Source organism: Halichoerus grypus, chromosome 2, assembly GCF_964656455.1.
Source record: "Halichoerus grypus chromosome 2, mHalGry1.hap1.1, whole genome shotgun sequence".
NCBI classification, from domain to species: domain Eukaryota; kingdom Metazoa; phylum Chordata; class Mammalia; order Carnivora; family Phocidae; genus Halichoerus; species Halichoerus grypus.
The window spans coordinates 167,812,105-167,834,961 of record NC_135713.1 but is presented as its reverse complement, the minus strand read 5'-3'; the positions used below and the strand labels follow the sequence as shown (position 1 = coordinate 167,834,961).

The 22,857-nt window shown below is 38.3% G+C and overlaps 1 protein-coding gene across 1 annotated transcript in view; it reads left to right on the top strand.

The window, feature by feature from the left end:
- The first annotated feature begins 350 nt into the window (after positions 1 to 350).
- NLK (nemo like kinase) overlaps positions 351 to 22,857 on the top strand; it is a 174,214-nt gene continuing 151,707 nt past the window's right edge. The window contains exon 1 of the mRNA XM_036122542.2: positions 351 to 1,952. Coding sequence (XP_035978435.1) covers positions 1,495 to 1,952 — 458 coding nt within the window. The 5' untranslated portion in view covers positions 351 to 1,494. The remainder of the gene's footprint in view (positions 1,953 to 22,857) is intronic.

Below are 22,857 nucleotides of genomic sequence, written 5' to 3'. Positions count from 1 at the left end.
ATTAGCACGCAGCTTCCTGCTCCTGCCAAAAAAATAAAAGAAGAAAAAGAAAAGAGGAGAGAGGCGAAAGAAAATGTCACGGAGATCTTTGGGTTTTAATTCGCTTTTAGTCTTGTCGGTCAGGCCAAACTCTGCCTTTTGATTGGTCCCTCTATCTGCCCATCCCGGATCGGGGGCGGGATTTCCCCAGGAGACCCACACCTTGTTGCCACTGGCCGAACAGTGCGCCTGTCTGAAGCTACGGGCCCAGGATTGGAGGCAGACGCAGACAGGTGGGCGTGGATTGGCTAGGGCAGCCGGTCAGAGTGAGGCGGGGGCGGGGCCTCGGTGGCTGGTTGCGCGTGTCCGCCGCTGGCTCCGCTCTATCCGGCTTTGCTAGGGGAGGTGAGTCCGGCCGCGGCGGCACCGGCGGCTGAGGAGGCGGCGGCTGAGGAGAAAGCGGCCGGCAGCGACTGAGGAGAAAGCGGCCGCGGGGACGGGAAGCCGGGTGGGGGGGAGGGGGGGGAGACGGAGCAGCCTTGAGCCCTGCGGGGGCCGTCGCGCGGGGGGACCCACCCGCTCTCCCCCCCAACCCTCCTCAGCAGAAGCAGCCGGCGGCGGGGGCAGGAGTCAGCCCGCTTCCGACTGCACCCCGCCCGCCTCCCGGGGCTCCTATTCTTTGGCCCCGGGACCCTAACCTCATCCCGGGGCGGTTCCCTCTGTCTGGGCGTCCGAGTGCTGCCCACCTCTCTTTCATTCCTCCCTGCACCTCCTTACCTTCACTTTGCCCCGGTTCTCTTTCTCCTCTCCGTCCTGCCCTGTCGCCTCCTCTGCTCACCCTATCCCTCCTGCCTCCTTCCCTGGCTCTTTTCTGTTCTGGAAAGTTTAGTACCCCCCTCCAATCAGGTCAACCTGACTAGGAGTAGGGGGAGATGTAGGAAGGCCTGAGAGTTCGAGGGGGGGAAGCTGGTTTCCCTGAAAATTTCCCCCCATCTTTTGAATTTGGGGTGGTTGGAATTTTTTAAAATTGTATTTTTGAGGAGGTGGTAGGTGTTTAGAAAAGGATGTGGGAATGGAAGGGGTAGATGAGTCAACCCTCTTACAAGATTCCAAGGGTGGCGTGTTACCTGATCCTTTTCGTGTGTGGAGTTCAGGGGGTCGGGAGGTTTGGCCTTTATTCCCACATTCAAAGTTGGAACCTCCCCCCAATTAAGGATGGAGTTTTAGTACCCACTTGTGGCAGGAAACCTGGGGGGAAGGGGTCCCTTTTTCCTTTTTCTTTTCTTTTTCTTTTTCCTTTTCTTTTCTTTTTTTGGCAATCCACACCCTTCCACACACGCTCACCCCAAAACTAAACACCAAGATCCTCTAACTTGTTTGGATTGACTGATGAAGACATAAAGCCAGTTGCGCTCCATGTTTTTTGAGGTGGAGTGAGTGGTTTTTCTTCATTTTTAAATGGCCAAATGACAGCTTGACCCAGTTTGCTTTCCAATCAAAGGGCATTTTTTTTGAATGTCTCTTTGTGGCGCAAGAGCCAACGCAAAAATGATGGCGGCTTACAATGGCGGTACATCTGCAGCAGCAGCAGGTCACCACCACCACCATCACCACCACCTTCCACACCTCCCTCCTCCTCACCTTCACCACCACCACCACCCTCAACACCATCTTCATCCGGGGTCGGCTGCCGCTGTACACCCTGTACAGCAGCATACCTCTTCGGCAGCTGCGGCAGCCGCAGCGGCGGCCGCAGCTGCAGCCATGTTAAACCCTGGGCAACAACAGCCATATTTCCCATCACCCGCACCGGGTCAGGCTCCTGGACCAGCTGCAGCAGCCCCAGCTCAGGTACAGGCTGCCGCAGCTGCTACAGTTAAGGCGCACCACCATCAACACTCGCATCATCCACAACAGCAGCTGGATATTGAGCCGGATAGACCTATCGGATATGGAGCCTTTGGTGTTGTCTGGTGAGTATCAAAAGAAGAACACAACTTCTCGTGGTTTCTTCTCACGGTTGTGATTGGGCGAGTCATCTGTCATGCTTTTCTCCATGTTGACCAGAGTGGAGCGACTCAACTGGAGGAAGCCACCCTCACCCAGAGGCCCAGTGTGTTGGCTGGCTGGGTTTATGCTTTCGAGTCCTGGCAAATTATGGGAGAACACCCTCTGAGGAGTCACACACATGTTTGCTGTCTACCAAACTTTTGGTTTAGAGCCTAAGCAAGCCACTGAATGTAGGATCATTAGGTGGATGTATGAAATGTGTATTCCTACAGACCTTGGTCATCTCTTAGGTTTGATGGAGTTTGAATCAGTTGCCCGATTGCAGCAGATGTTGCAAATGACCCAAACTTGATTCCTTATAATAGTCTTGTCACTGGGTCATACTCTGCATAACTACTTTGCTCTCCTTTTTGCCTTTTCATTCCTTAATTTGTGATCTTCATCCCCAGAAGGAAGATAGGGTTCAAACTTGAACCAGTTAAGTCGTTGCTTGAGTGGTTTATTTTAAACCATAAAGCTACAGTTGGGAAGTATGTAGCTTTAGCTTTTTGATAAGAAAGCATTAAATATAGCATCACACATGAGTACCACAAATGAGGTCAGTAGACTGTAGCTATGCCGTGGCCCACATTCGGTGTAATGTTTTAGTGTCATTTAGTGTCATTTAGTGCCTCTTAAGTTGCTGTTATCCCTTGGTTGGTTGCTGTAGTATACTTTTTTAAACATATGAAACTGCTTCACTTTGCTAGTGTTAGGGTATTTTAAAAAGTCTGAGCACTTCTTAAATGCCACATTTTGTCTATTTGCTCTTCTTAGTAAGATTAGTAGTTTATAATAAAATGAATTTATCATTGTAGGTCCTGTTGCTATCAAAACTAGAACAAACTGAATTTTTTTTCTCAAGGTTTAAGTAATCTGGTGTTGACAAATGAATTGATGTTTTCAGTGCATTCAAAAATAGATTCTTGTTGATGTCTAGAAAAGCCCCCATCACCACAGGAAAATGAACTCTTTGGAACTAGCCTGGTAAATGTCTCCTTTTGTCATTGTTGTTCAGGCTATAATTGATACAAGTATCATGTTTGCGTTATATCTGGCCATCTTTATATTTCAGATTTTATAATCTAGACTACAAAGTGATCTGTTTTCGTTTTTGTTTTTAAACTAGTCGGGTCTAGTGTTTTCCCAGCTAGCTCTCCAAGGAGGTTGCTGCTGCAGTGCTCCCTCCAAGGTGTATGGGATTCCTGGTGGGAAAGAGTGTAGCCGTAGCCGGTAATGGTGCCTCTTCATCTGCTCAGGGACCTGTCTGTTCCTGTCTTCGTCTCTTCCATATCCTATCCTCAGGGATTGCACTGTGAACTTCCATTCCTTGCCTAACCCTTGAGGATTTCAAAGCTATGGGGCCTGGGGGGTGTGGACGGGAAAAAGGTTGTTCCTTGCTTTAAATTTTGTCATCTACCGACTGAGAATTTGGATTTTCTTAGACCTGGATGCTCTCTTGCATTTTATTGCTTTACATACAACGCTAAGAACTAGAGCTACCGGAGGGGGAGTGGATTGCAGCATTCTTGATTATATTCTAAAACTGTTCTACATTTCTCTCAAATGATGATATGACTTGTAGAAGTTTTCACTTCAAGTCTGTGCTAAAGGAAAAGATTCTTTTTAAGGGGAAAAAGGCGAGGAACTGGAGTGCTGAAACATCTCCCACAGCAAGCATTCTGGTAGTGGCTATTCTGAAGTACTTACATATGAAAAACCGAATGGTTTTGATTTGAATCCATCCTAGATTCTCTTATTGATTGACGCCTTCCATCACAGGCAGAGTTTGTTCCTTGTACTTGAAGTGTACCTCCTTCTGTACAGCATCTTCTATTGTACACCAGTTGTTTTGTGTTTGCCTCGTCTCACTACATTTGTAAGCCCCTTGAGGGTATGGACTGTCTACCAGAGTACATCTTTTTCTCCCCTGCGCTTAGCACAGTGCTGTGCAATCTTTGCTGTTTGATTACTTGATCTCCTGGTCAGGTTGTTCTTTCTTCTTTAACCAGGTTTTTCCGGTTAGCTGCATTGAGTGTTTTTAATCAGTTGTTACAGGTGAAGTACAATTCAGTATGAAAAAAGGAAGAGTTCCAGGTGTGTGTTTTAGTATGCAAATGCTTTTCTATTTTTATATTTACATATTGATGACTTGCTGTCTGAATTGCTTATTATATTTGGAATTTAACTGCTATATGACCTGAGTAAAATTGTTAAAACTAGAGATTTGAACACCAAACTAGAATGAATTGCACTAGTATTCTGAAACCCAAGCTAAAGAGATTAGTGAGGTTTTTTATATATTAACTGTCTGAACCAGAATTTTTCTTTTTAATTTAGAGAATACCTAATGAACCTGAAACTATTTTCTAAAATGATTAAAATGGGACATAAAAATATTTTCCCAGTGATACATCATTCGATTAAAACACCATATGACTACTTGGGCATCATAAGATTCACTTAGATTCTTCTATTTGTTTAATGCATTTTGCAAGTATTTTTCTTTTGGCATGCTACACAAAAGGAAACTGTATTTGCTCTCATGTCTTTTTCTGGACATGCACCAAAATTACTAACTGATGGCTGAAAACATTGCATGTAATTTTGAGAGATACTGTTTTTCCTCTGTGTAGACCCGGAAAGATATTTGCAGAAGTGGTATAGCATTTTACCAGTCAGATTTATCACTGAACAATTTAGTCGATTTATCTCTCTGCTGACTTTAACTAGTGGAATAACTTATCAGTATTGGACAGTCGTGTAAAAGTAGTGAATTACCTATTAGCTTGCTGGTAAAGATGGTGCTTTGACAGTTCAATTAAGGTTTCATTAACAACTGTCTTCTGTGTTTTATCTCAAAGTAAGGGTTCCAGTTTACCTGGTAATATGATCATGAGGTAGCCTGAGATACATTCATTCCAATGATAGAATATTGTTCATGGGTTATCAAAGCATCATATATAATTTGACTTTCCTTTATCAGATGTCAAAGGCTTCAGATGCTCATAGGGACATTTTCATAATGCAAAACCAAAACACAAAACAACCCACAAACAGAAACCTCAGTCATTTGGTGAGGATAATATAAATATATATTTGTCCGTAGTTCACATTTGCCAGAGGAAAGTGAGTATGCAGTGCTTAAAAATGTGACAACCTTAGAACAAAGAGTATTACAGCATAAGGCTTCAGGGACTCACGAAGTGCGTATTTTTGAGAGTTGGAGGAAGTTGACCACATGAGAGAGGTTTGAGGACTGCTAAACTCAGGCAGTTTTGACATTGACAACCTGAAATATTGATTGGATTAATGGCACATAGTGCCACCTTGATAATGAGTCTGGGAAAAGCTTCTACTTAGAATATAGTGTTTTGGTTTTTAATTTATCTGATTAATTGAAAGATCAAAGATCCTGGGGTTTGTTTGGTTTGTTCTCTTTGTACTCCAAATAAAGTTGGAGAACTTTGAATTTTATTATTCTAATACCTTCAGCGGGTTACTTTTATGTCAGTCTTTCAAAACCTAAGCATCACTGTAGTGATACTTAGTTACTTACTAGCTGTGTCATCCTAATAAATTGTTTAATCTCTCTATTCCTCATTATAAAATGAGGATAATAATAGCACCTCTCCTAGGATTGGTATGAGGATTAAATGAGGTAATCTTTGTAAACCAATGATTACAGTGTATAGTATACAGTAAGCATTCAGTAAATGTTAGCTGTTTTTATTGTAGTTATTGTTGGTAGAAAAAACCTGTTGTGTTAATGTATGCAGAAGTGGCTTCATGTATAGCCAGATTTATCAGGTGAAATCAACAACATGCAGACTATTTTTGGAGGCATGACTTCAGATACCATAAAGTGCCCCTTAGTTGTGCTATCTATGTGCTATATATCTGCTATTAATTAATAATTAAAAACAAACACATTAAATATATAAAATACATGTTTGTATGGACTTGGCAGATGTTCTAGTCAGTTCATCTGCACTGTTTTAGAAAGTATTATGGATTTACATAGTGGGAAGGAAATTAATTTTTTCTTCTCAGAATGTAACAAATGAAGGACATTCTTATCGTCAAAGTTCAGCTTTAGTGGAAACTCATTTTACTTGTGTTTGGATGAAGGAGTGTGAATTGCTAAAGAAGATCCCAGTGAGGTGGGGGAAATATGTGTGTTTTAATGAAAAATTATTCAGTGTAAATCCTCATGCATGGCAGATATCATTTAGCTTGCTCATCTTGTGAAAATTAGAGGCATCATTTTTTTCTGATTTTTTTTTTGGTCCTTTTACTCCTCAAATAGCCAACTTTAATTTGGAAAAATGGGGAATGCTTTTGGGATATGTTTGGGGAAAATCCTAGAGTTAGTTGCGTCAGAAAGTACACTGGAGTGTATTCTGTTAACTGTGTTTTACAGGTTAAGAATTTGTAGTATTGAGAAGTTTCTCTATCAGCCAGGATTAACTGCCACAGCTGGATTCTTGGGGAGGGGGGTACTCTGCTTTGTGAAAAGAGCTTTGAAGAAGAGAGCCTGCACCATAAAAAGGAAACGGTCGCTCTTCTAGACATAACAAAGCATCCGTGTGAAACTAGAAATGTGAAAATATATTGTTAATTTTAACTACAAACGAACTTACTTTTAGAAACTGCAGGTTCATGGTCATGAAGTAGAGAAGTCAAAGGGAGAGAATAGAAGTAACCAATCTAATGATATTGAACTGGTTTCTTGGCGATACAAACTCTATAGCCTTTAACGTTGGAAGTCATTTTGTGCTTAGGCTCCTGACAAGATTTTTCCAGATTATATTCAAAAACCAAAAATAAAACAAAGCCACAATACAACAGGAGAACTCATTTTATTCACAACACAGCAAAAGAAACTCGTTTTACTCTTGGGCAGAAATTTTATATTAACGATTATTAGCTTAGACGGAAAGAAGATAAATATTTTTTATTAAGAAAAAACATTTCAGAAAAAATTGCCTTTTCAAACAGGCTAAAACAACAATATCCTTCAAAATTACACGCAACTTCTTTTTTTAAAGATTTTATTTATTCATTTATTTACTTATTTGAAAGAGAGAGAACAAGAGAGAGCACAAGAAGGGGAAGCGGCAGAGGGAGAGGGAGAAGCAGGCTCCCCACTAAGCAGGGAGCTCGATGCAGGGCTCAATCCCAGGACCCTGGGATCATGACCTGGGCAGAAGACAGGCGCTTAACCGACTGAGCCACTCAGGCGCCCCTACATCCAACTTTTTTAGCCCCCGGTGCATGTCCTGAAAAAAAGATGGGGGCAGATAAAGTTACCTTTCAAATGCTTGCTAGAAGAAGAATATTTGCAAAATGTATTAACTGAATATATGTTTGAATCGAAGTTCTGGGGTTTCTGTGGCTTTACCCTCAAAGCATGAGCAATTATAGAAATATTGTACCATGATATAGAAGTCCATCCTCTAATCCAGTATTGGAATATTTCATTATCTTTACAACTTGCTATATTAGAGTTTTCACTGACTTCTGTATTATAGAATTGAGTGACTATTCTTCGTGGTTTTTATTAGATTTGCTGGTGTCCTAGCAGTTCAAGAATCAACTCTTTATGTAATGTATGTTTCTTTTTTATGCTAATCTGATTTCTTTGGTGGAAATTGTCAAGGCCAAAGAAACTTTTCCATTTGTCATCCAACCAAACGAAAAGAAGTCATTGGGTAGAAGCTCTTTCATTATAAAGTTCTATTTGGGTTATTTATGATTCCCTGTCATCCATAATACTCCAGTGAATTATTTGTTGATTGGGTCATCTAATGCAGATCAACAATGATTTCCTAACTTGTCAGTTTGATCCAGTTGTTGCTTGGAGGTAACACAGAGAGTGCCTGAAGCAACGGTTGTAATACTGTCAATAAGCATGTGAAAAGTCATCATAGACTTAGTTGGTAGTTCTAAGGTACCTAGCAAAGAGACATTAGAAAAAATTCTAGCACTCTGACATTATGAAAAGGAAACTAAGGAAACTATTGAGTTGCACTCTAACAGTTAATTATAATGGTGTGAGTAGAGGGAGTGTGTACAGTGATGTCTGTCATTGATTATGATTGTCAGTCTTTACCTACACGTAGCTTCATATCTGTGTTTTGAATTAGTTTGGCTAATTGAATCATATTTACTATCAGACAAAAGGTTTTGACATTGTTGGAACTCACTAGTCAGTGTATTTTTATTATCAACCTGCTATGGCCCAGCACTACTTTAGGCACTAATGAGGATATTTATTTCTAAAAATAATTTTACAAACTCTGTCAAGCTTCTGCTATTATCTGTTCTGTGCTTGTACTGGCATATAGAGTTGTTTTTAAGTCATGATATTGCCCTAAAGGAGCTTACAGTTAAGTAAACAGTGTGCAAAATAATACATCCCTGCTTTCAGCGAGTCTTGATGGAGAGTTGAAACTCAATTTGAAATAAAAACATAAGGATAGGGGTGCCTGGGTGGCTCAATTGGTTAAGCGTCTGCCTTCAGCTCAGGTCATGATCCTAGGGTCCTAGAATCAAGCCTGCATCGAGCTCTCTGCTTCACAGGGAGCCTGCTTCTCCCACTCACTGCTGCTCCCCCTGCTTGTGCTCTCTCTGTCAAATAAATAAGTGAAATCTTAAAAAAAAAACAAAAAGCCATTAAGGATATATTTTCACTTGTTCTTACAATACTTATTTATAGGTTATTATTTCCCAGGCACTGTGCTAGATGAGAGGGATTTAAAGAAGATTATGATCTAGTGGAAGAAAGAGACTTGTAAATGGATAATTATAATTCATTGCCATTGATGCAATAGTAGTCGATATGTAGTAGTAGATATGACTCAATAGAGATATTCCATGGATATTATGGGAACATAGGGGAGGGATTTCTGTGGAAGGTATGCATGCTTTCTAGAAGAGGTAATACCTCAACTGAGTTTTAAGAACGAGAGCTGATGGGGAAGAGCATTCTAGATGGATGGGTTCCTACGCAGGAGACTGTAGGGCTGGAGTTACTGAAATTAAAGTGCAGTGGAGAGGGTGGGAGGTGATAGGGTGGAGGCACAAACTAAAGCTGGGCCCTGAAGTTGGAGTGTTCTGCTGAAGAGACCACTGGGAGAGGGACAAAATCTTAACACTTCTTATAGATAAAGCACATATATACATATACAAATATATGGCATATCTATATGCCATATATGGTATTAAAATTTCATGGGGAGTCTGATTGGGGGGAAAAATGTCTAAAAAGGCTCCTTGGAGGGGGTGATAATGAAAAAAAGTTGAAACACTGGGAATGGCAACCATTGAAAGTTTTTAAGAGAGTGACTTTTTCAGAGAGATATATGTATATATTTAGACATGTAAATAGAAGAGTGGAGGTAGCTGAGGTCTGAGCCTTAGGGAATGTTCTCAGTTGTAGGTGGAAATTATTGGAGGCAGAACTAAAGGGCAGTCAGATAGGAAAATGTGTTCATAGTGATTGACAACCTACGCATGGCAGAAGAATGTTAGGAAGATGGGAGTGATCTTGGGTGCAGATTAAAAAGTCAAAGAAAATGAGGGGGAGAAAAGGCCATTGAATTTAACAGGTGGATCATTGATGGCATTTGAGAGAACAGTTGTGTGTGTGATTTTTTTTCTCTCTATGTGTGTATATATATATTTGATTCTAAAGAATGTCTTTTTTTTTTTTTTTTTTTTTTTAAAGATTTTATTTATTTATTTGAGAGAGAGAGAATGAGAGACAGAGAGCACGAGAGGGAAGAGGGCAGAGGGAGAAGCAGACTCCCTGCCGAGCAGGGAGCCCGATGTGGGACTCGATCCCAGGACTCCAGGATCATGACCCGAGCCGAGGGCAGTCGCTTAACCAACTGAGCCACCCAGGCGCCCGATTCTAAAGAATGTCTTAAGTATTAGCAGCACTCTGTTTTATTATTAATAAAATTCTCCCAAATCCCAAGTTTTTATTTCTAGTCTAATAACCAGAGAACTTAGCGTTTATCATGTTCAAGGTGCCATTTCCTTGGGAAGAATTTTTTTAATGACAGGGTAAAAGAGTAGTCAACTAAACTTGTTAGGAAAGTTTCTGGTCCTGCCTTGCTGCCAACAACCCTATGACCTTGATAAAGTTATTTAAGTTTTCTGGGTCTTGGTTTCCTCATTTATAAAATCCTTTGTTTCCTAAGTTTCTATTATAAAATTGCATTAATATTTATAAAGCATTGTAGCTTTATTTGTGGGCAAGTCAAGTCTGTTAGCGACCATACAACACCTTTCTTCAGGAATACAGATGTTGAATAGCTTCTAAAATTGTTTAAAGGAAGAATGAGATAAATGTAACCCTATTCCAATGTGGTGACTTTCATAGAGTTTTCAAATTTGGGATCAGATTTTAAATGTGCAGTTTGTCCAAGACATTTCTTTTCTTCTGTTGGCTTATTGGTAAGGATTATACATATTTAGTTATGAAGAGCCTGCCTATTTGCAAATGGGCAATCATTTCCTTCCTAAATGTAAATTTGATACTGTTTTTCTGGTAATACTTTACCTTTTAGCGTTTTAGATTTATTTTCTTGCTTTCCTAAATATTTGGAGTGATTTTTAAAATTTTAAATAAAGTTTAATATTAAATATTTTGTCTTTTTTTTTGTGTGTGGGGGTAATCAGGTAAGATGATTTGGGGGCCAGTGCTTACATTAGCAAGTTGATTTGCAATATTTTGTTTTTAGGAATCTCTCTCTCTCTTTTTTTTTTTTTAAGGAATCTCTTTTAAATTCTGAATTTGGGTAGGGAATTTACTAGTTTGCAGATTGACCTCCCACAAAATGAGCTGTGTCACAGCTTTAAGGCTGTAGCCATTTAGGGCATACAATGCCCAGAGACAGAGCTAGAGTGTGACTTCCTAAAGCTCTTCCACAATAGGAAGGGAGCATTTTCACAGAAGCCCTCAGCAAACCAGCAGCACTGTCCAGTAGATATATAATGCAAGCCACATATGTGATTTTAAATTTTCTGGTGGCCACATTTAAAAATGTGAAAAGAAACAGGTGAAATTAGCTTTAGTAATATATTTTTATTTAACTCTGTATAGCCAAAATACTGTCATTTCAGCATGTTATTACTATGAAAATTATTATTATTATTATTTTAAGATTTTATTTCTTTGACAGAGAGAGACACAGCGAGAGAGGGAACACAAGCAGGGGGAGTGGGAGAGGGAGAGAGAGAAGCAGGCTTTCCGCTGAGTAGGGAGCCCGATGCGGGGCTCAATCCTAGGACATGGGGATCATGACCTGAGCCGAAGGCAGATGCTTAATAACTGAGCCACCCAGGCGCCCCACTATGAAAATTATTAATTAGATATTTTACATTCTTTTTTTTTTTCATACAAAGTGTACTGACTACCTTATTGTCCAGCACAGTACTAGAGTCTCTTTGGGCTTTGTTGGGTTGTATACTGATTTCTGAACCAATGATATCAGTAGAGTTAGAATTACTTTTGGAGCAATCAGGTCCACCCTGGACCTGGAAATGGAGTCAGTTTTAAGTGGGAAGGATGAATTCCAGCAACAGATGCTGGGAAGGCAGTCATTAATAACCAAGAACGCATTCATCTAACTTATATCAGACTTAGAAGATCTTGACCGGGTGCATTTATAGAACAAAGTGGAATAATGTTCTCTGTAGAGAAGTTGTCCCGTCTGCCCTGAATTATTTGGAGTTTTTACCTTTTCTTTTCTGAAGCCTTGTTCGCCTAAGGTACCAGAAGGTAAAATTGGTACCTGATCCTTGCCATGTTTGCTTTCCTTCCCAGTTAGATCAGATATCCTCCATTGATTTCTTTCCTCTCTCAGTGTTGTGGGTTTTTTTATCTAGATAAAGTTCTCGGTCTTGTTTTCAATTTCAGTAGTGTAGGGTTCAGTATTGTCAGGCAGCAAACTCCTTACGGGGAATGGACAACATAGAAACTTTTTGTTTATCCATTCCTTGACCTAAAATTCTTGCTCTGAGCTACAGAGTAAAGGTGAAGAGAGACATTTGAACAAATAGGTAAAATTAGTCATTTGACCCAGATTGCAGCTATTTTTTTTTTTCTGTCTGCATGGATAAAAACCATCCTCCAATTTGCATAAGCAGGTGATTTTTCTTACATGCTAATTTTCTTAATGTACCATGGCAGAGAGCTGCAGATTTGCAAATTGTGTAAGTAAATTGAAATAAACCAGGTGACTTTGTTTCACTTTATTATCTTACCAGTACAGAAGTACCCAGAGGGTGCAATTATCGGGTGATTATCTCATTGCACATCTAAGTTAACAGGCAGCCTGTGCAAAGTTTTTTTTCCCCTTTCTTCTCTACCTCTCTCTCATTTTAGTTTTTAAAAATAGGAAAACTATGGATTTCTATATTTACCTTGACATGGCTAAAAATTTGGTAATACAGATGTGGGGAAATTTGAGCTTTATTCAAAGTAATCCAAAAGCCAAAACAATTGGCAAGTAATATAGGTACTGTGCAGAAAAAGGGACACAGGTATACTTGGTTTGTGTTTGAATTGCCTAAGAGAATTAGGTGAGAACTTCAGCCATGTTTAATTTGTTGGTTTTTCCTTTTCCCAGGTTCTGCATGTTGCAGGAATTGGGGTCATTATGAAGTTAACTGGGTGGGTATTAAAGCCAGTGTTCAAAACAAATATTATGTGTATCCTTTTAAAAATCAAAATAATTAATTACAATACACTTTAAAATATTTCATTATGTTAGACATTTTAGAAAGGTACAACAGTTAGTTTAAGGGGCTCTTTTCCCAGAAGATTCAGGAGGACAAAGAATATCAATTAAAGTGCCTTCCTTGTATTAAAACAATATTTTCAACAATATTTCCAAACAATAAATTCCATTATTACTCTTAGCAATTAATTCTGTTTAATTCCACAGATGTTACAGTATTATTTACCTAGCGATATGTGTGGAGATTAAGTTATACTCCTTGTAGCTTTGAAGTAATGATTTTGAAATGAATCATAATTTTAAGCTAGCAAATTAATAAAAGTTTGGCCTGTCTTTTTATCCGAGTACTTACATATTATTTCTTTTCAGTTTAAAGAAAAGTAGTTCAGAAGAACTTTGAGAACAAAAGCAGTTAAAGAATGACTGGAGAAGGACAAAATTTTAAGTACAAAGGGACTGTATGGGTTAGTAGTTAAGAACCAGTACTATGATTAAGACTGGATTTAAATTTTGACTCTGCTCTCTTACTAGCTGTGGGCCAATTATTTAACCTCTGTGTGCCTCATGGTCATAGTGTGTAAAATGAGGATAGTAATAGTATATATATTTCAAAGGGGTTATTGTATGGATTAAATGAATCAATATGTATGCAAAGTCATAGAACTGTGCCTGGCCCTAGGTATGTGTTGACTCTCATAATTATTATTACCAGTTTGAAAAATACAGTACCTCCTTAAAGTTTACTAATTTAGCGTAAATAACCCAACAGCTTTTGTCTGACTGTTGATAGGTATGTGACTATCGCAGAGATTTTTTTACTGATTAGCTCCAGTAGTTTTTGGAAAAGTCATTCAAATTGTAGAATGCCTTCCAAATGTAAAATTTTCTTTAGCACATAAAAGGAGGGTTTTCCCTTTCTCTTTAACTCCCTCCTCCCAGCTCATTATTAAAGTACTAGTATGTTTATTGTAGGAAACTTGAAAAATATAGAAAAGTTGTAACCTACAACTCAGAGATAGCCACTGATAGCATTTGAAATATTTTTTTTTTTCCAATTTCACATCTGGAAAGTGTATTTATAATGAGTTGGGATCATGATTGCATTGGGTATTTACATTTTTGTATCCAGTTTGTTTCACTACATTACAAAGATTTTGACCTTTTTTTTGGAGAGCTAATTTTTTTCATTCTCACAAGCCTAGAGCTCTATCTTGAAAGGAATTAGAGAGTTGGAAGATACTTTAGAATGCATCTAGTGTAACTGCCTCATTTTTTAAATGGGAAAATTGAGACCCAGGGAGGCTAAGAGATTTGTTCAAGGTCACACAGCTGGTTAGAGGCTGAGCCAAAACCTTTGCTCTTTTGCTGCTTTACTAGTAATACCTGTTCAACTTAATGCCCATTGAAACTGGAGGAAGTGTTCTTATAAAACCAAAACAAATAAAAAACAAAAACTCTGAATGAAACCAGGAACAGTGCATCTTAAAAAAAAAAATAGAATATTTACTCCATTGGTTGCTTTTTATGTGCCAGTGACTCTAAGGTTTCTGGTAAAAGTTTAATGTCATGAGCCTCAACGCTTTTGGTGGAAAACAACTCGATCTTTTCACATTATATGTAATTGTGTTATGTATCTGCTTTGAGAATATTGTGCCCCCCTCTTTTAGTTTTTGAAAAATTTTAAACCTCAGAAAATACGAAAGAATTGAACAGTGATAAACCCATAAACCATTCTTCTAGATTAACATTTTGTGACTTTTGCTTTATCTAGTTGGAGGCTATTTCCACAGAATTTGCTGAGATTGGGTTATGGTCACTGCATCAACTTGTTCCATGTATTAAGTTTTGTAAGCTCTCCAACTAGAGAAGGAACTGGAAGTTTTCAAGCTTGTGACTTTTGGAATGCTATTTATTCTCCTAATACTTAAAAGAAAATTCAGTGTGAATCAAATGTGTAACTGAAACATATACCAGTCAAAACTAGGCTTCAGGCAGAATAGAAATATTCCATTCTGCAAAGTTTTTCTTTTTTGTGGTATTCATCTCAGGTTGGGGGTAAAGGGGCATTTTCAAAGTAACCTAATTTCTGGTTTTACAGTTTTGTGACAGAGGACATGATTGAGGGTATTACATTGTTGAAGCTAAATTTTAAGTTATTGTAGTTTTTTTTTTTTAAAGTAAATTACCCTGTTAGTCACATGAGCTGATGATGCTGTGATTTGTGTCACCCAATTCACTGCTCTGTATTTTTCAGTACCAAATAATTCCTTTGTTAAACTCATTTTCAGTAAATGAGCCATTGTTTCCCAAAGGGTAATGATTATTTCTATATATAGCACAAATCCCTAAGAAATAGATTTTAAAGTCTAAAACATTAATGATTGGAAGTGGTTGAAATCATTGCTCTGTATATCAAGGCACAACTGTGTCTATGAAAAGGGCAGCTGTTGTGTTTGCTCCCTAGGCTACAATATGAGATATTATGCTTACTGGAAACCAACTGACAAGTCTTTAAAAGTGAAGTCTTTTGGTTTATTTGCAAAAAGGGTTGTTTTATTGAATCTACGCAGCTATTACATAGTTTCATAACGTAAACACCTAGAATGAGGTAGCTGGAGTTCAAATCTAAAGGCTTGTGACAGGTAAGGAAATACATAGGCAGCAGATACTAGTTTACTTGGTACAGTTGATGTCAGTATCTGGAAAGAAGTTGTTGACTTCTTAAAGTACCTCAGCAGTAAAGACATTAAAATGGGGACACTGTGATGTTTAACTGGTGTAGATGCTGAAGATCTAGTTATCAGCATGTATCAGCTTATCTCTGTAGGTGGGCAAACTTTAAGATTTTTTTTTTTTTTTTTTTTAGATTTTATTTATTCATTTGAGACAGAGAGAGAGAGAGAGAGAGAGCATGAGCAGGGAGAGAGGGAGAGGGAGAAGCAGGCTCCCTGCTGAGCCAGGAACCCGATGTGGGGCTCAATCCCAGGACCCTGGGATCGTGACCTGAGCCGAAGGCAGACGCTTAACCATCTGAGCCACCCAGGCGCCCAAAACCTCTTTTTTTTTTTTTTTTTTTTTAAGGATTTTACTTATTTATTTGAGAGAGAGAATGACAGACGGAGAGCACGAGAGGGAAGAGAGTCAGAGGGAGAAGCAGACCCCCTGCTGAGCAGGGAGCCCGATGCGGGACTCGATCCCGGGACTCTAGGATCATAACCTGAGCTGAAGGCAGTCACTTAACCAACTGAGCCACCCAGGCGCCCTGGGCAAACTTTAAATAACTAGTTTTTTTTTTTTTTTAATATTTTATTTATTTATTCATGAGAGTCAGAGAGACAGAGAGGCAGAGGCAGAGAAAGAAGCAGGCTCCCTGCCTAGCAGGGAGCCCGATGCGGGACTCGATCCCAGGACCCTGGGATCATGACCTGAGCCGAAGGCAGACGCTTAACCATCTGAGCCACCCAGGCGCCCTAAATAACTAGTTTTTATACCTTGATTTTTTTCCTTTTAAAGTAGATGCTTGTTTCTTAGACAAATCAAAATTAGTTTCTGCCCTTCTTTCCCTCTCAATGCAAATAAAAGCAAATGCTTATAACCACTTATGACACATTGTCTACCCACTGATATACTGAAAATGATGAGAGTTTCGAAGGCTGGGGCCATGTCTCATTTTATCTCCAGAGCCAGATGTGGTTCTTGGTGGGTACTTACTGTTTGTTGTTACACTGAAAGTTGCTAATGCTAAATTTGATGAGATGGTGACTGTGAAAGAAGAATACTATCGCTGGCCCTTGCCATTATGTAGATCCCTACTTCCTCATGCACTGCAGGAATTTTTATGAGGGAGCCCTTAGAGAGTGGTATTCAGACTGCCCTATGATAGTGATTTTGTTTTTTGGGATTTGGTTGTTTTTTTTTTTTAAGAGTAAAGAGCCCTATTTAAAAATAGTATACAGTAACCAACTATCCCCCCAAATAGTACTTGGTTTGCTACTGCTTTCTATAGTCTACTTTTTTTGGGGGGGGGCACAGAGAGAGAGGGAGAGAGAAGCTTAAGCAGGCACCACACCCAGCGCATCACCCAATATGGGGCTCAATCTCATGATTCTGAGATTGTGATCTAAGCCAAAATCAAGAATCGGATGCTTAACCAACTGAGCCACCCAGGTACCCCTCTGTAATCTACTTTTAAGTTAAGAATGCTATTGAATTGTTTAGGAAAAATAAATTTCTCAATGCAGAACTGTGATCTCATGTTAGAAAAAGAGAAACTATGTCTAAAGTCGCATCTCCTACATCAAAACAGACCAAAGCCGTCCCTGATGCTAGCACAGAAAAAAAAAAATACATTCAATTCTAAGCTCCTTATTTTGTGCTATAAACTTGTGAATAAATGACAGATTAGTATGTGCTAGCCATCCTCTTTAAAATTAGTAAGAATGGCTTATTTCAGTGGTGTGCTGGTATACATTTCACAGGGTCTCTGAAAAATAAAACAGCCCTGGTTTGTAGGTATTGCCGAATTCCTGTGGTGTAAATACTCCTGTAATGGCCAATTTCAAGCTACTAGTGTGAAGTCACCAAACGCTTGAATTGGAAAAAGAAACATAGTAGCACACCATTATAAGGTATTTTTACCCTACAGGTAACGTAGATGTTAACCTTAAGAGCATAAATCATATTAAAATAATTAGGAAGTGATGATTTCTGAGTATTTATTACCTTTGTTTTAGTAATGATTTATTTCACTGTTAGTTTATATAATTTAATTTTTAATAATGCCTGTGTTTCACAGTCAGCTTGCAAAATACCAGAAATGTAATAATCTCTCAGGAGCCAGTATGAACCAGCTTTAACACACCACTGGTTTATTAAATCTTTGTTGGGAGGTTTAGCTAGTGTTGGGGAGAGATGAAGTTGGATCCATATTTATCATGTACAAAAAGTCCCATGTGGATTAAAGACTTAAATGTAAAAAAATAAAGCCAAAAATAAGAAAATATGGATAACTTTTTTATTTACAGGGAAAGACTTACTACCTTGACTTCAAAGCAAGAAAAAAATCAGATTTGTCTGTGTAGATATTTAAGAGGTGTGTTTGGTAAAATACACCATAAGAAAGCCTAAAAGAAAAAAAAAAAACAATAAGCTGGAGGGAAATATTGGCAACATATATGAAAGACAGAAGTTAGTATCTTGAATACTTAAAGAGCTCTTAAAATCAATAAGAAGTAAGGGTGATTAACCTAACTAAAAATGGGCAAAAGCTAGAGAATGGGCTGTTTGTAGAAGAAATAAAATTTGTTTAAAAACATTTTAAAAAGATGGGGCACCTGGGTGGCTCAGTTGGTTAAGCAACTGCCTTCGGCTCAGGTCATGATCCTGGACTCCCGGGATCAAGTCCCGCATGGGGCTCCCTGCTCAGCAGGGAGTCGGCTTCTCCCCCTGACCCTCCTCCCTCTCATGCTCTCTGTCTCTCATTCTCTCTCTCTCTCAAATAAATAAATAAAATCTTAAAAAAAAACACATTTTAAAAAGATTCTTATTTTCATTCACAAAAAAATGCAGAAATAGCATATCACTTTTAACCTGCTAGGTTGACTTTTTAAAAAAAGATTTTATTTATTTGAGAGAGAGCGCTAGCGAGCATGAGTGGGGGGAGGGCAAAGGGAGACGAACAAGCAGACTCCCTGCTGAGCCTGAAGTGGGGCTCCATCCCAGGACCTCAAGATCATCACCTGAGCTAAAGTCAGAGGCTTAACCAACTGAGCCACCCAGGTGCCCCATTAGATTGACATTTTTAAAAAAGTGATAACTCCTTCAGTTGTTACATATGTAGTGAAACAGACACTCTGAAACTTTTGATAATAGTGTAGATGGGTAGAGACTTTCTGGGAGAGCAGTTTCTCAAAATTGAATGTACCCCCCTTTGACTGGAGATGTCATTGAGCTTATAGATGCAAAGATGTATTTACAAGGAAAGCAACCTAAATGTCTGTGAATAGTGGAGTGGTTATAATTGAAAGATACTCACAATTTATTAAGTGAAAATCAGTGTCAAAGATTGTCCCCTTAAAAAAAAATTACTCATATGTTCCAGGAGAGTCTGGAGGGATATCTACCAATAACAGTTATTTTAGTGAGGTGAGAGTATAGCAGATTTTCACTTTGGAGTTTATAGTAACTTCCACTTTTTAGAAACACTAAGAGTTTCTTTACTATGAAGAATAGCCCTAAGGAGGTACATGATAGTGTCCCTCTTTTTTAGAGGAGGAGAGGTCTAAGTGACTTGCGTAAGGCGTCAGAGCTAATTAAGAGATACATAAAAGATATGTGATGGAGGTTATTAAGAATAATAAAGTATCCATGGGTGCCTGGGTGGCTCGGTCAGTTAAGCGTCTGCCTTCGGCTCAGGTCATGATCCCAGGGTCCTGGAATCGAGCCCTGCATCGGGCTCCCTGCTCAACAGGAAGCCTGCTTCTCCCTCTCCTCCCTGCTCTTGCTCGCTCATCTCCCTCGTGCTCTCTGTTGCTATCTTTGTCTCTCTCTCGCTCTCAAATAAATAATAAAAAATCTTAAAAAAAAAAAAAAGAATAGAGTATCCACAACCCAGCCTAAGAAGTAGAACATAAAACCAACACTGCGAAGCTGCCCTTAAACACCTCCCCATTCCATCTCTCTGCCTTACCTGCCCTGCCAAGAAGAAACTACTCTCCTGAATTTTTGTTTTTTTATTACTTAAAAAAAATGGCATGATATGTCACATATCATATAATTCACCCATTTAAAGTGTACAATTTAAGGGTCTTTAGTATATTCGCAGAGTAAATTTTCTTTTTAGAACATGTTCATCACCATCAAAAGAAACGTACCCATTAGCAAATCACTCTCATTTCCCATGCCCCTGGCAACCATTAATGTTTCTGTTTCTATAGATTTGCCTATTTTGGACATTTCGCATAAATAGGATCGTTCAATATGTGTGGTCTTTGTGACTGATTTCTTTCACTTAGCATAATGTTTTCAAAGTTCAGCCCTTTTTATGCCTGAATTCCACTGTATGGTTATACCACGCTTTGTTTATCCAGTTGGGTATTAGGATTGTTTCCACTTTTTGGCTATTTTGAGTTATACTACTTACGAACATTCACAGACAAGTTTTATGTGAACATACGTTTTCATTTCTCTTGGGGGTATGTACCTGGGAGTGGGATTGCTGGGTCATCTAGCATCTGGTAACTATGTTTAATTTTTTGAGGAATCACTAAACTATCTTCTGTAGTGGCTGAACCATTTTATATTCCCACCAACAATATAAGAGGGTTCCAGTTTTCTTCACATCCCTGTCAACACTTATTATCTGTCTTCTTGATTATAGGCATCTTAGTGTGAAGTGGTACCTCATTGTGGTTTTGATTTGTATTTCCCATTAATATGATGGTGAGCATCTTTTCTTGTGCTTGTTGGCTAATTGTATGTTATCTTTGGAGAAATAGCTATTCAAGTCCTTTGACCATTTTTAAATTGGGTTGTCTTTTTGTTGTTGAGTTATTAAGTTCTTTATGTATTCTAGATGCCAGTCCCTTATCAGATACATGATTTGCAAATATGTTTCCCCATTCTGTGGTTTGTCTTTTCACTTTCTTGGTTGTTAGTGTCCTTTAAAGCATAAAAATTTTTAATTTTGATGAAATCAATTTATCTATTTTCTGTTGCTTGCCCTTATGTCATATCTGAGAAGGTTTTATCTAATCTAGGATCATAAAGATTTACACCTGTATTTTCTTCTAAGTTTTTTATAGTTTTAGCTCTTATAGTTAGGTCTGTGATCTCTTTTGAGTTAATTTTTTGTATAATGTGAGGTACAGATACAATTTCATTCTTTTGCCTGTGGATATCCAGTTGTCCCATCACTATTTGTTGGAAAGATTATTATTATTTCCCAATTGAATGGCGTTGGCACCCATGTTGAAAATCACTTGGCCATAAATGTAAGAGTTTATTTCTGGATTTTCAATTTTATTCCATTGATTTATAAATTTCTCCTAATGCCAGTACCACACTGTTGATTACTATAACATTGTAGTAAGTTGTGGAATAGGAAAATGTGAGTCTTCCAACTTTGTTCTTTTTTAAGATTGTTTTGGTTATTCTGGGTCCCTTGCATTTTCATATGAATTTTAAGATTAGCTTATCCGTTTCTTAAAAAACAAAACAAAACAAAAAACCCAGATGGGATTTTGATAGGCAATTGCATTGAGTCTGCAAATCAATTCGAGTATTGCCATCTTAACAGTATTAAGTCTTCCAATCCATGAACATAGGATGTTTTCCCATTGATTTGATCTTCAATTTCTTTCAACAATTTTGTAGTTTTCAGAGTATGTTTTACACATTTTGTTAAATTTATTCCCATGTATTTTATTATTTTTAACAATATTGTAATTAGAATTATTTTCTTATTTTCATTTTTGGATTGCTCATTGCTTGTGTGTATAGTTGATTTTTCTATATTGAGCTTGTTTTATTTTCTTATTTTTGTTTTTATTTTAAATAGACTTTATTTTTTAGAGCAGTTTTAGGTTCACAGCAAAATTGCGTAGAAAGTACAGAGAGTTCCCGTAAACCCACTGATCCTGGGCATATGCAGTCTCCCTCACTGGATATCCTGAACCAGAGTGATAACATTTATTATAATCAATGAACCTACATTGACACATCATTGTCACCCAAAGTGCATAGTTTACATTAGGGTTTACTCTTGGTATTCTGCATTCTGTGGGTTTTGACAAATGTATAATGATATTGTATCCTACAGAATAATTTTGCTGCCTAAAAATCCCCTGTGCTCTACTTGTTCATTTATTCTTTTTCCCTAATCCCTGGCAACCACTCATCTTTTTACTGCCTCCATAATTTTCCCTTTTCATGTCATATAGTGGAATCAGAGTGTATGTAGCTTTTTCAGGTTAGCTTCTTTTACTTAGTAATATGCATTTAAGTTTCCTCCAGGTGTATTCATGGCTTTATAGCTCATTTCTTTTTAGTGCTGAAAAATATTACATTGTCTGGATGTACCACTGTTTATTTATCTATTCACCTACTGAAGGGTGTCTTGGTTGCTTCCAAATTTTTGCAATTATGATTAAAGCTGCTATAAACATTTATGTGCAGGTTTTTGTGTAGACATAAGTTTTCAGCTCCTTTTGGTAAATACTAAGGAGCATGATTGCTGGATTGTATGGTAAGAGTATGTTGAGTTTGGTAAGAAATTGCCAATCTGTCTTCCAAAGTGGCTGGACTGTTTGAATACATTCTTACCAGCAATGAATGAGAGTTCCTGTTGCTCCCTGTCCTTGTCAGCAGTTGATGTTGTTGGTGTTCTTGGACTTGGCCATTCTAAGCAGTGTGTAGTGGTATCTTCTATTTGCATTTCCCTGATGACATAGATGTGGAGCATCTTTTCATATGCTTATTTGCTATCTGTATATCTTCTTTGGTGAGGTGTCCCTTAAGGTCTTTGGCCCATTTTTTAATTGGGTTTTTTTTTCATATTATTGAGTTTTAAGGGTTCTTTGTAGATTTTAGATGACAATCCTTTATTAGATGTCTTTTGCAAATATTTTTTCCTTGTCTGTGGCTTGTCTTCTCATTATCTTGATACTTTATTTTTAAAGAGTTTTATTGAGGTAAAATATGCATGCTAGAAAATTCTCCCATTTAAAGTATATAGTTCATTGAGTTTTAGTAAATTTTTAGTTATGCAGCTATCACCATTATTAGTTTTAAAACAGTCCTGTCACCCCCCACCCCCAAAATTCACTAAACAATATATTGTTTAGTTTTGCTTATTTGGGGGCTTTATACAAATGGTAAACAGATTCTAGAGTACTTGGAACTCCTTAGGAAAAAGTATAAATACAGAATGCAGTAACTTTAAACTTTGGGTTCTTTTTCTTTTTTTTTTTTTAAAGATTTTATTTATTTGACAGAGAGCTAGCAAGAGCAGGAACACAAGCAAGGGGAGTGGGAGAGGGATAAGCAGGCTTCCCACGGAGCAGGGAGCCCGATGCGC